At 31.6% G+C, this 15,126-nt stretch overlaps 1 protein-coding gene across 1 annotated transcript in view; it reads left to right on the forward strand.

Annotated features, from left to right (window-relative positions):
• The window catches only part of LOC108767365 (uncharacterized), a 294,935-nt gene that overhangs the window by 249,069 nt on the left and 30,740 nt on the right, over positions 1 to 15,126 (forward strand). The window contains exon 4 of the mRNA XM_018517220.1: positions 12,994 to 13,131. Coding sequence (XP_018372722.1) covers positions 12,994 to 13,131 — 138 coding nt within the window. The remainder of the gene's footprint in view (positions 1 to 12,993; positions 13,132 to 15,126) is intronic.

The following is a 15,126-nucleotide window of genomic DNA, read 5'->3' on the forward strand; positions in this document are numbered from 1 at the left end:
CACGACGGAGGGTGGAGAAGAGATGAATCGAGGAAGAAAACAGGGAGGAGTTGGCGGAACACGTAAGAGGGTGGGGTATTCGTCAAGGGTGGATAAAGGGAGTAATTTTCGCGGGTACACAAGCTGTAATTATTAATGAAACGGATGGCGGCGCGGGCGGCGCGGCGTTCTACCTCGTCGCACTCGAGCTTAGCAGTCGACTTCCCCGTCTTCGGTAACACAACGTGAAGCTTTCCGGCTCCATCTCTTCACAAGACCTACATTTATAAGGACTCATTTTTCATTTCACGTGTCCGTTGGAATAATATACTGAGGTTGCTCTATCGTGCTCACTTAAGAGGCGTCGCCATTTCTTACTTTTATTCCCGTCGTCGTTCTTACTTTAATCCGCGTCTGCGAAAGTATTTTCGCACTATGACTCGGCGGTTTTACTGTAATTGTCTGTTTTTCAAACCGCGATAGAATGTTTGTAATGTGAAATTTCATGATCCCCTTAAAACGAGCCATGGAATTTCAGCAACGCGATGAATCATTCTTTACATAAGTTTCTAATAGATCTATAAATCACGTAACTTTTATAAATTGGATAGTACGTATTTTTTGTGAGATTATATTTTCAACTTTTGTGACATAAATTTTAGCTTCCATTTTATCACAATTTAAGTTATATGAATTAATTCCATTGAATAGAACATTCGCTTTTGAAAATTAAATTCAGCGAGACGACACCAGACATATTTTGACAGATGGAACTAGTTCTGGAGAGTACGCAGCATCGTAATTACAAAGCTTACACGCGAATCTGTCGTTCCTACGAATAATATATGAGTTCTATAATAATCTCTTTCATCTTATTGTTAGATTATTTTATTAGACTATTAGAGAAAAACACACGTATAAGCCCCTTCCTGTCTTATCGTTTATGACACACCATTTTTCATTTCACATCTTACAAAATATTTATTCTTTTATTGTATTATACATATATATTCTACTATATATATTTTATGTTCTTGCGTGATATTATATGTATAATACTGTACAATAAAAAGGTTTAAATCCAATTTTATAAAATATATTATTAAAAAATATGTCATGATCTGCTTAGCTATAATTAAACAAGTACAAACTCATAATTCGTAGGTTTGTGGCTTGTTTCTATATTAAATCAGCTAAAAACGAATTCTACAAGTGCGAAAATAAAATTCTTACGATTTTCTTTTGCAAATTGTGAGGTTTAAATAATAGTGACTATATTATTGATAATATATCATTTTAAATACTTGTAGTTTCCGAAATAAGTTTTATTTATATATTATTTTTTCTCTTAGTCTTTTCATAATACGATTTTTAATTAAAAATTGGGATGCAGTGTAAACTGACACACCTGTCCGTAAAACAGACCATGTCTGAGCTAACTTGATGCGCATAATGTATCATTTTATCCTTGTCTTTCGCCGAGTGTCAAACAAGGATAAAATGATACATCATGCACATTATGCGTGAAACGGAATGCAGCCATACTGTCTTCACGCGTACACTTTACAACGTAAAGCGAGAGCCACTCCATACCAAAATGTGGATCGGGTTAGATTAAAAAATTCAAATTATACAGTTAAACACACGTTTATATTGTTAACTGTATTTATTTTTTAACAACGTTTTAACGAGCGATGACTAAAATCTGTTGGAGGTCACTTAGAGTTATCACCTTGACAACATGTATTAAGTATTCGATAATATAATGATTGATGAATCTTTCACTCTGTCAGCAATAGTTGAATTTATTTTTATGTTGCGTCCAGCAATAATAAGAAGGCGAAAACTTCTCATTAGAAAACAAAAATTAATTTTTACAATGTAGAATTGTTAATTCTTGTTTCTTTATCTATAGCAATCGCAATATTACACGATATTAAACGATGATAAATGAAAATTCTAATTGTTTATTTTCAATATTTGTTTTTATTGGCTGATTATTTCTGTAATATGATGTACCAAAATTATATTAATGAAAACAAAAAGGATACAGAAAGATTGACAAAGACATGAATAAATAGACGAGTATATAATATGTGAACGATTCCTGTCCCTCATTATGAATATTCAGCTAGTATGTAAAAAAAGATGTAAAGGAAGACAGGAAGTCTTGAAATAAATTATTATTACACGACATCATGCGTACCCTTACATTCGTACAAATACACAAAGAAATCATCGAAACAAATATCTATATATAAATATATGTATAATTATAAATGTCATATTAGGGGAACGTAATACAAAATCAGGTAGAGGAGTAAAAGCCAGTACCTATTCAAACTTTGCGTTAAAAAATGTTAAATATTCACAACGTTACCGATTGAACGCCGTCATCTTGCTCAGTGACGCAACAAATGTTGCATCACGACAACGCGCCTGTCCGGTTTTGTACTACTTTCCCCTATATATAAGTATTGATTTGTAGTAATAATTTAAAAAGATTAAATTTTCTTATGTTTTTATAATTATGTCTTTAATGTAATAATTTATTATTATGCAAGAAATGATGTCGCGAAATATAACCTCAATCTCTATACAAGATATGACACGTAACACAAGTAACACATGCAAATAAAATCAGCATAAAATATAGATGCGATTACAGTGTAAAGAAAATAAATGACGTTTTGTAAAGATTTTTATAAAGAAAACATTCCTGTAATTTATGGAAAATGATGAACTTGCCGCCACGGAAGAAGATGCCTCATGTAACGTTATGCATATAATACACTCGATGTCGTCCGTTTATTTTTCTATAGTCCAAAGACTTTATTCTTAAATTTGGCTTATAAACTATAAAAGAAGTATGAGTCTCTTGTATTGTGGACGTTAAGTAAATTAATGCGCACCATCTTTACTGTCGAGAGTCGAGAATGGTAAAGTGGGTGGGAGATGCGAGGTAATAAATATCAAGTAACTAAACGTTGCGCTACCGAACCGAGGTAGTAGAAACTTCAGGCAAAACAAATGAACGCAGTAGTAACTACGTGAATCCTATTCTACCAGTCATATGATGATGGAAGACATCAAAACAGACTTATATATGAATAATTTCCTTTCCCCTAGATGCTCACTGATTTCGTGAAAAGTTGTTCAATTTCGCACAGGCTATTTTTTTTTTTATAAAAAAAAAGTTTTTTAACTTTGTTCATGATATCATATGTATTTTACTAACTACCTACTAAATCATATGAACTTGATGTATGATATACACAGCGCAATACAAATTAAATTGTAATAAAAAATTAAAACTAATTGAATTTATAACACAACATACATTCTGTAAAAATATTTTTACAGAAAATGCGAGTAATGTGATACTCACTGAAGTGCCGAGAGGATTAACGTAAAACGATCTTGAGAGTAGAATAAAGGGCTGGTAACGCTCTTCTTACTACTTGCACCAAGTAAATTCTAGTTAGCGCGTGCATTATCTCGACTGTTTAGCGATAAATATTTTACGCCAGTGTTTCGCTCCGCACTTGCACGGTACATTGGAAAGCCATTATGCTCGGTCTTACCCTTTCTCTTCCTCTCATATGTATCCGTCCTGTTCGCGATTTACGCATCACTGCATTCCGCCGATGCACAGTAGCTGCGTCTTAATCTATACGTAACCACCAAATTGCTACCTCCTTTGTGTTCATTACTCGTCGGCGAAGTAGACGATTGGAAATTTTATGATCGGGAATTTATTGAGAATAATTATTAAAAAAACGAAGCTTTCTTTATCTAAAATTTATTTTAAGCATATCAGAGATGAAAACGATGACTACAACTGGAATTATTTTCGTTGAGTTTAAATTTTAAACATAAAACTCGTACACTTATCATGTATATATTTACCATTAAAAATTAAAATCATTGACGTTATATCTAATTTCCGCATAAAACCATTCTTAAAAAAACTCTTTCATGCTTACTGTTTAATTGTAAACAAAAATGAATATATCAATCTCAAAATTATTCAACTTGTATAAGGATAATTTTATCACAGATTTTCATTTGTTCGGTACATCGTGATATATACATATAATAGGAACATATATTATTCCGAAAATCTGAGATATTGGCTGAAATTTCAATTTTACACTAGCATGCCCTAATTAACATTTTTACACCTTTTTATCATACAGAATTAGCTATACATTACTTCTTTGAATTTGTCTACAAACAGAAATATTATACTATAATTATAACAATATATAATATATAGAATTTCAGTCAACATACATCTTAGTTTTCTGGAATAACATGTTAAATTTTACGTGGGTAGTTCAAATACGAATAAAACTTTTTTGCGTGAATATAAATCAACATTGATAGATGTACTTACACTAATTGTATAAGTAAAAGAAGAGAATGCCTACTCACGCTTTATATAATTGTGATTTTACGGCATAATTCTTTGTATAGTCGTTGTTGCAATGTTCGAATAAATAGTAGCCAATGCCGCCCGTTGCGTACTTGTGTCTTCGATAAACGTCTTTTCTTCAAACTGTGCATACAATTTACGCAATATTTCGGCTTTAACATTTTCATTCGCAAGGAACTTGAGTGCGTACCGAGTTACGCATAAAGTGCATGATGCATCATTTATCCTTGTTGTTCATCACCAAATAATAAAGAAGAATAAAACGATACATCATGCGCTTCACGCGTAACTCGGAACGCATCCAATGACCAACACATGAACAACATGTTTCACAACGGCATTCGATACTATTTGTTCGGACATCGCAGCAACGAGAAATAACTACTGCAAGTTCACAACTATGTAGAGCATAAATAAATATCCTTCCCGCTCTGTTAGTCATTGTTAGCGTAAGTACAGCTACCAATGTTGATTTGTATTCATACAAAAATTATAAAATAGTCTTATTTATATTTAAACCATTTTTTATTACATATTTATTATTTCCAAATAAATTTCTGATTAATTAGTGTGAAAAACAATGTTAGAAATTAGCAGCGGCGAAACGACCATTTGATCATTTATTTCTTAAAATTCCTTTTTGTTATCACAGAATTTTCAATCTTTGTTGAAGGAGAGCTGAAGATGGTTCGCACATGTTTACAAAATAAACATTCTGCAGAGAGAGGCAGAATTGTATAAAAATCCAGCCCCGAGTCTTATGATCAAATCTCAAGTACTTTCCGTTGAAACGTTCCTTATCATTATTATCGCTTAATTACATGTGCGACTACCGTTGCGCGAGTTCGACCGGAGCTTAGGGTTGAAATTTATGCGAGTGATTCGCGACGGTACTCTTCGCTCGAGTTCTCTTGCAGCGCGTCGGCGTCGCCCGCGGAGATGCAATTTTGAAGGCAATTTAACTTGAGCCACAGGAGCAAGCGTAAGCTATGGGCAAATGTTTACTGTGAAAATCGTTATAGTCCTTCCGAAAGCTTCCGGATCGTGCTCTCACAAGTGCGCCTCTCTCTCTCTCTCTCTCTCTCTCTCTCTCTCTCTCTCTCTAGAAACGAAAATGTCTCATACGCATGGCCGCCTAATCCTTTTATTTGCTGGCTCTTGTCCCGTTTTCTACTTTGTTGAAATCTTTTTATCTTTAGAATGTTTTCCTTATACATTCTCTTATTACAATATAAATGATTTTGCAAATATTTTACAGCAGCCAATATAGACAATTATAAAATTTTTAATGACCAGCTTTTATCATAGTCTCATTTTAGTTGAAAACTATTACATGCAACTGTAGCGCTTCAAATAATAAATTTGAAACACACATTTGTGTACATGTATACAATCAACGAATCAATTTGCAAATATGTTTAAATGCATACGTATAACATATGAATATCATACGTATTGCGCAAGTTTAAAGTTTTTTCACTGAAATTGTAAAGTTACTAAAGTTCCCCAGTTCCCTGCTTGACAATATTAGATATTTATATGGCTACAAACCATTATCTTTAATAAATGATAGAAGAACGCAAATATCATCTCTTTTCTAAAAAATAAGATAACGTTATGTTAATAAAATCCGAATTCGAATCGTAAGGTAAATTCATAAGATAAATTCTTAAACATTGCACCATTATAAATATTTTAAAAGAAATTATGTATAGCATAGGTAAAAAACGTTTAAATATATAAACAAATTCAAATAAAAGATACTATATTCTATATATCGCACAAATGTGAAGTTATGATATATATGTGAAGAAAAATTTATAGAAAATGCTAATTAATATTTTGTGACCAAACGTTATGATCAAACATAATGTAATAAATAGTACTATATTAGTAATTTTTTTTAGAATATTAGTACAATCGTAAATTTCTGATACCAAAAATTGCAAATTAATATTATTTTTTAGAGATCCGGGTTCGACTTCAGCTGAGATAATATTTTTCACAATAATAATTAATTATTTACAGATTTTAATATGTTACTCAGCATTATCAAGATCGTCCTAAGATGCGAAAAAGCATCAAATTTGATTAAATTGCTAGTCAATTTAACACGTGATATTATTGCGATAGTTTGGTAGAGTTTACGTTTTAAGACCGAAAAGTCATTTCGGTGCGTATTTTAAAAGATTACATACGTAGTATATAAAATTCGTACAGAATACAAGCACTTAAAATTTAGTTAGATCATTTAAGGGGATGCTGGAGTTACCGACGGAACACTGATTCCGTATTTTTCCAATCATTTTCATTTTCCTTATACAGAATAAAAAATCTTTCAGAATAAAAGAAAAAACGCTAACAGCTTTGGGAAAGTACAAACCTGTATGAAAATCTAAAAAAAATTGTAAGTTACAGTTTTCTATTATCACGTAAGTTACTTTTTTACATATGTAAAAATGAATTCAAGTATATATCCAAACAAAAAGTACTTTCTCATATTTCAATAATTTATGCGAATATTATAAGATCTTCAAATTATGTGATTTTGAAGTTTACAAGAGAAATGGCAGGAAAAGTACGATTCGAGTGTACGTAACCTCGCATTCATGCGATATATAGAATACAGAGCAAATAATGTAAACATAACGTTTTACTTAATGGTTTACTTAATATATGTAATGTTTTATTTAATATATGTAACGTGTTTTCTTGATATATGTAATATTTTGTTTGGAATTATAAATCTGTTTTATCGACATCGATCAAGTTCAACCGTCGCTCCAGCATCCCCTTAAGATATTGATTTCTATATGATAGGTTGTGTTTCTCACATACGGTCCTATAAAATACATTATTGTTAATATTATTTGTTATTAAAATACGCATAATTCTGTAATCGTCAAATATATTTTTAATAATTACTTTAAATATATACTTGTATATATTTAGAGTAATCATTAGAATATAAGTAATTATATATATACATTATTTATAGACAACACCTTAATAATACATCAAAATCAAATTTTGCTATTGACAAAATTATACATCTTATTTATAGAATTTCGCATTTATTCGCATTTATTCTATTGTTTGTATATTGGTATTGGTACCAGAAATGATTTCTATTATACTTAATCATTTTGGTTTATTGAAGCGAAGTCTAACTCTACTTATTTCTTTTTTCACTGATTTTGATTAATTCTTATTAATTTTATCGTTTCATCGTAATATATAATATTTGTTCGACTATTCCGCATCATAAGCGAAATATTTTATCTTTTGTCGGAACACGTATTGAGCTTCCTTAAATAATAGAGAAATTCCTGAGTTTCTCGAGTAATAACAGTCAAGCATTCCGACTCTGTAATATCGCCCTTCCTCTCAGCACCTCCCACTCTACCTTACATTTTACTCGCTTTTACTGTAGCACCTTCACGTCTTTTGTCAGTACTCTCAGTACTCTCGCGAATACGCGCACACTCACCTTCTTCACTTCTCGTCATAATAAAGCCTTTTGAAACAGGTTTGCAAGAACGAGTCTTGACAAAGCATACAAAATATCGTTTTTCTAGCTTAAACATTACGATACACTGAATAATCAATAATGTCGCATTTTCCAAAGTCTTTTCGCGTTCTCCTTCCATAACGTTTTTATTCCATAACATTTACTTCCTTATTTGGCGAATGAAATACTTCTGGTCGAAATAAGGCTGGTATTGTATACAATGTACGAAATAAAATGCGATACATCTCTTGTATACGTTCCATAGCTCACGACGTAAACGAGATTTACGGCACCGCCTTCTCATTCGCGCCAAATATTGAACCGTCTAAAACAATAAAAACAAGATTTATGACGTACGATAAATTAACCATCTCTACGTGCATATCACCTCACTACGAAAACTCTTGCTTATACTCTTAGAAAATATATGACGGAAATCCACGCTTTATCCTGCCGAAAAGGAAAATGTGAAGATATAAAATTTATAGAATTTTTTCAATCTCTTCGGATTCTCTTCAATAAGATACTTTATATAATATTTACAAATCTTTTTGAGCCACTTGTTTATTAAATTTATTTACGAATCTAAAGTGGAGATAATATACTACACAGTTGTTAACGAATTTTATTCTCATTGAATAAGCATATTCAGGCCTATGACGGTCAAAGCTAGATCTTTTTTGCCTAAATAATTCCCAGTGAATTATCTATATCCTATATATGTACATGCATATATGTCATATTTTTGTAGTTATTCAAACTGCGCGCCAAAATTTTTCCGGACTTTATCTAACATAATTAAACTACTGCAATAATATCACAAGTTAAATTAAATTGACAATGTGCTGAAAACCTTAAATAAATTTATTGCGAAAAATATTACCTCGGCCGGGACTTGAACTCGGATCTCTTGTATTCCGTACGAGCGTCCTAAGCCATTAGACCACCAAGGCCTTAGTAATATTCTTTGCATTTCTCATTTCCATAAGTCCCGAAACACAATAAATATAGTATAAGCTTTAAGTCGTAAGATACTGGCAATCACATCGATACAGTCGAATATGAGAAGAATAATCGATTATGATTGGATGATTTCTTACTGTGCTTAAGACTCACTATACCTATTGTGTGTTTCTGGTTTATTAAAACTCGTTCACACACATATATATGTACATATATTGTAATACGACTTGAATGCATGTGTTCTTTCCAGTCTTAAGCGGAAAGCACAGATTCTTGCATAACGCATAAAGCATAAGGCATAAGAAAATCAACTAATCAGAGTTCTTTATTTCATGGAAAAGAAGGAAATAAAGGGCTTTGATTGGTTCATTTTTTTGTGCATTATGTGTTATGTATTATGCAAGAGTGTCTCTTCCCGTCTCAGGTTCTATCCGGCCATGTAAGTACGGAGATAATTTAATTTTTCTGTAGGGACAGATTCTGCAAGGAATGGTTATTATCTATGGATCACTTAATTGACTTTAATAACAGAACTGATATTTTATCCGTTTAAGTTGTTCTTAAAGATGGACAAAAAATGTGAACTGAAATGTTTAAATATATTCGGTGAATGTTGTAATTTTATTCCATAAGAATTATATTTATTTAGAGCAATTTGCACTAACTATTCGTGAGTAATTCAAAATGCAAAGAAGACTTCTGCGTGTCGCACTTATTAGTTTATTTCAATTTTTTATTTTTAATCATGATATTCATGGAGTACTGTACAATCGCATATTTAAAAAGAAATTTTTTTAAATATACAATATTAAAAAATTATTTTTAATAATAAATTTTTTATCGAGTAAATGATTAATTATAAATAATTTTTTTCTTAATATCAGCAACTTGATTTTTAATTACAAATCTTATATAACTTATATATACACACAAGTACAAATTATTATAACTTATCACAAACACTTTGCTATAAACAATTATAAATAATTTAATAGCATATATCGAACCAGTTTTAATATTCTTATTTTGTTGAAAATTAACAAACATTTTGATAAAACATTACATTTTGATAAAACAAACTTGAAATATGAATTATTTAGATTTAAGTTATTTTAATCGCCAAAATATTTATATAAATTGAACTAAAGACAATTTAAAAGATTTTTTTATTAATATAATTGTACGCGCGCGCTGACTATATTTATATTTGAAAAAGCATTTGTTCTTAAGAAGAATTATTTATAAAACATAAGAACTCTCGTACATGAGTGAAAATCAGTAATAACAAAAGTATAATTGAGACAAAATAATAATTTTTCTACTTCCAAACGATTATAGATGATGAAGTATTCTCGTAGTTTTCTATTATTCATGAAAATCATAAATCATAATTAACAATGTATCGCAAACATTTATTACTATCATCTACTTTTTCATTATTTTTTTACTATTTTTAATTAAATGCAAAACCCAATTGACTATTCACCAAGCTATTCTCTTTCGATATTGAAATCCTTTGTTCATCTATTCACGCTGTATTTTATTTCGCAGAAGTCTTCTTTGCATTTTGAACTACTCACGAATTCTTGGAACTGCGTTAGTTGCTCTTTTATGGTGCACTTTACGATCTTTGAGAAGAAACTCAGTTTTAGAAGTCTAGGATGTACTGGTGATTGTGCGAAGCACTATCCTTTTCCCTTCTGCTCTTTGCTCATCAATAAAGTCGATGCAAACGAAATGATTTACATCGACATAAAATTCCTCGAAGAAGCTGCCTTCATTATATTTTCTATCAAAAGGTTTTTCTACAAAATTTGGGAATTGTGTATCTGTTGAAAGATAGAAATGATAGTTATAAAATAAACCTTTTACTCATCACTTTTTTGAACATCAATTATAAAAATATCAATGTAACATGAATTAATATGAAACTGACAACAAGTAAAACAGTGTAAAAAATGTACAAAATATTGGATTATAAAGTATAAATAAAAAGTATTTTATATTAAATAAAATTATTTAATTTTTATCAGACAACACATAAAACTACACATAAGAGAATTTGGTTAAAATTGAACTAACAGTCCGAAACTTATAGAATCTAACGAGAGCGCCTATACATATATTGCATCCACAAGATCGATCAAGAGACGAGAATTATTTTCCCTTTAATCACCGTTCTATCAGATATGAAAATAAAAATGCTGCGGTCGCAGCGACTGCCTCTCGAGAGAATTTCTGCCTCGCACACACTTTGGCTACTTTTTTCCTCAAGTCGTACGGAAGCGAATCGGTTCGGAAAGGTGAGAGAGATATAGTAGCGTGCGCGCGTGCTTTAGAGAGTAAGGTGTCCTTATAAAGAGCGGTTGTAAAGTGCTGAACGTCGCTTAAAGGGTCGTCTTCGGGCCGCTATTACTTCAAGAAGAGCACTTTGCACTATTACCAATACACGAAACATGACGATGCCAACGAGAAATAGAGTCGAGAAGCGAAGACAGCTATCTTTAAGTCGGATCTCTCCTATATGAATTATAGGACTATAGTCGATCTCACCTCTAAAGTTCAACAAAAAATCTTCTTCCTTGTTTTATTCGCGGCGATCCGCCCGTTTTGCGAGAAAACTCGTATCGAAACGATCCGTACTTCGTACAAAGACACTACGCTCTTAAAAATACTCTATATAATATTATTTTAATAAAACATATGGGATTTAGCGAATATTTAATTTTAAAAGCACTTTGATACAAGCATCTCTTTTGATGAGAGAGAAAAATAAATTTCTGCTCTTTCTTATTAATACTCGCTATTTTAATTTTTAAAATATAAAATGCGACTGATATATATTGTTTTTCATTTTAACGTTAAGGTTTTACTTTTCTATATATATATAATTTTTTTTTACACTCATTTAAAATATTTGTAGAATTCAATTCTTTTTATTTCTAGTATATTTAATTTATAAAATAATAATTTATTAAAATTTTCTATTATCTTACTATATGAATATATTAATAAGTATTAATTTTTTTTCTACTATAATGAAACTTTTGACCAAAGTTTTATTATAAAATATAGCGGAAATGATACATATAGAATATATATATATATATATATATATATATATTATAAATCGATAATCCAAATCCGATTGGAAAATTGAAATATGAGAGTTGTACCTAAACTGGCCTTAACATGTAAAGGAATTTTTGGGTAGATAGCTGCTTTAAAAAAATGAATCAATCTTACTTAGTAAACAATATCGTATACTTTGCCTCGTGAGACGTGTTGGGTAGATTATTCAAAAATTATTGCTTGTCACTGGGAACTTGCATCGACTGGATGCTACATGAAAGTTTTCGCGATGTTTCGGCCTTATGCAGGATATGGATGGCAGGCGATCAATCCTGATGTCGGAAACTCGAAGAGTTCTATCACGTTGGCGAAATTGATTTAAAGACCGTGTCGTAATCCTTTCGTTGAGAAAACCGTTGCCGAGTAGCGAGACTTCCATTAATGTAGAATAGGCAAAGTCCCTACATAATGTTGTCGCGCGCGCACATTTCCCCAGTGCATACAAATTGCTTTGTCTTGGCGGCTATTCTTCTCGCTCCGACCAAAACGATCGAGGCAAATACGTTCGACGGAATTTCCCTTTACGACCATCCTTTACACCATCTAATCCTCCTCGTAAAAGCCAGCACTCGTGGCAAGGCGCAGCTTCGTTTCCTATAGAACGCCGCAAGGAAGAGTTTGAGAAAAGCTTCAAGATGTTACGAATAAAAGGAAGGATCTCATTGAAGTGAAATTGAGATGAGATTTCAACACGCGGCGCGCGCGGATTTTGGTGGAAAACAAATCGGGCACTGTTGCGTTATTGAGCTTCTAATGGTATTTTGATAGATCGTTCGTCGCAGCAGTCATTTTCAAGTTCGATTATACAATACGTAACGAATAACATTTATATTTTGAATATACTTATATCATAACTTTTATCCTACTTGCTGCGATAACATAAATGACACATCCAACAAATTTGTAAAAAATATCGTTCAATATCGACATTTTTCAGTATCGTTGAAAAATAAATCTCTTCACTTTTCAGAGCTTACCACAAACACCAGCTGGTGGTGCTGGTGGAAAAGCAAGTGCGAGCGTTACCGGTTCAAGCGCTGGAATGGTCAATGGTGCTGGTGTCGATCATGAAAACATCCGGGACGGCGCTGGCATAGATACAGAGCTCGTAAGTATACAGTTAGATATATTCGTATAATTTTACACAAATATATATTTATAATTTATTGAATAACATATGGGCGTGCGCGCGTGTGTGTGTGTGGTGTGTGTGAAATTATATTATATCGCAATATGTGTGTATCGAAATCTTAATATTTCCCGTTAAAGTTGTCTTTGAAAGTTGAAATATAACAATCAAGAAAATACATTGCGCACTTTATAAATCCCTCGCGCAATAACCGGTTGCATAATTTTTCAAATTTTATTTTTGTAATATTAAATATATCTATTATAGATGTTATAATGTTACAACTCATTATATTTCTATAACTTGATTCGGCAACTGTCTTTAATTGTTCGATTAAGTTAATCAATTTCAAAACACCATCGTCCAGTAACGAAATGAAAATGGTAGAACAAACCGTTTCCTTCCTTTGTCGATAAACTCGGAAAAGTTTCTCGCAAGTGTGCCACCGCGACAAAAGTTTTATCATGGCAAAAGAACCGAGCAACAAAGCGGCTGTTCACTGTGCTCTGGATGCTATTGTTTATTTCGTTCTACTTCAGTTCAAGCGGATCTTTTTATTGCTACGTACGCGTACGAGGAATCGCGAGACTTCGTTAGGTCGATTAAAAAAAAGAACTCGTACTGACATGTCATGGGAAATCATTGTCATTGCGCTCATTAGCGTCGGTACGAGTTCTTTTTTTTTAATCTTAAATTATCCACAAAAAATTACGAATAAAAACTTTGTTGCCATTATATATATGTGCGGATACGTTATCATTTTATTATTAAATTTATGAACCTTACGTTTCTTTTGTAAGATTAAGAAAAATTAGTATAATAGAAATTCTTTATAAGACATACAATATTCTTAGAAAGTTATATGTGAAAAGGATAAATAATATTTATATAACGTTCTAGGAATATTGTGTGGTTATAGAGTTTGTCCTGAATTAATATCAAATAATAAAAGCAGAATTACGTATTTGGCAATGATAATACACATATTAAATAGTATAAATTTGCTCAATTTTTATCCTAAGAAAAGATATGATCTGTGCATGAGAGAATTAAAGAATACTACGTTCTTATGCATAATAAAATAAGTTAAAAGGAAAAGAAAACAGCAAGATTCCGGAAAGTGTGCAATACGGAATCTAACCAGACAGTAGGAGCTAGCTAAAATTCAGGAATTAAGCGATTACTTCCGAAGTTAACCATTGTTCCCGGCAGTCCATCAATCCGCCTCTCTGACGATTCTCCCTGCCGTTTTTTCGCACGTCGATCCATTCGTACGGAATTAAAACCGTTATCTGCGTCCCTCCACCCGCTTCACCGAGTTCCGAAAAGCAGAGAGATGGGCAGTAAAGACTGGATGAGGGTTGAAATTCATGGGCGAACGTCGAACAAAAGGGGTGCAGATAGAGATGGAATCGACTGGCCGTCCGCAGACTTTTTGATCTAACAATGTATATGAGATTTCTCACCGATACATTATTATTATTATTATTACTACTAAATTTATTTTTTTTTTTAATAATATGTCTGACTTTTGTTATCTTTATATTATTTATATTGACTATCTACCTAAGATTAAAGAAATATGTATATATGTAATTTGTATATTAAGTACAATTTTGCAAATAAAATATTTATATGAAGGTAGTTTTGTCATAATGTTTAGTTTTTTTACATAATTATTTAAATATTTGTAATTTTGAGTTTCTCTCTCCAATGTTTCGCGTGTCTTAATTATTAACAAAGAACTATTTTAAAGAACATTATATGTACATTAGAGGGCACAGCTAATGTACTGTTTTAAAATAATTTTATCTTTTTAAACATAATATATACGTAACATATACGTGTAACGAAGCTATCTTTGTAAAATCCAAATAAATTACCTCGTCGATATTACTAGTCCAGTTTTATGGGTATTTTTAATCAAATTTCCGCAAAAGCTCATGCCTGCCGTGATTGTTCGTTCCGAAATGT

Source organism: Trachymyrmex cornetzi, unplaced genomic scaffold (assembly GCF_001594075.2).
Source record: "Trachymyrmex cornetzi isolate Tcor2-1 unplaced genomic scaffold, Tcor1.1 scaffold67, whole genome shotgun sequence".
In the NCBI taxonomy this organism is placed as follows: domain Eukaryota; kingdom Metazoa; phylum Arthropoda; class Insecta; order Hymenoptera; family Formicidae; genus Trachymyrmex; species Trachymyrmex cornetzi.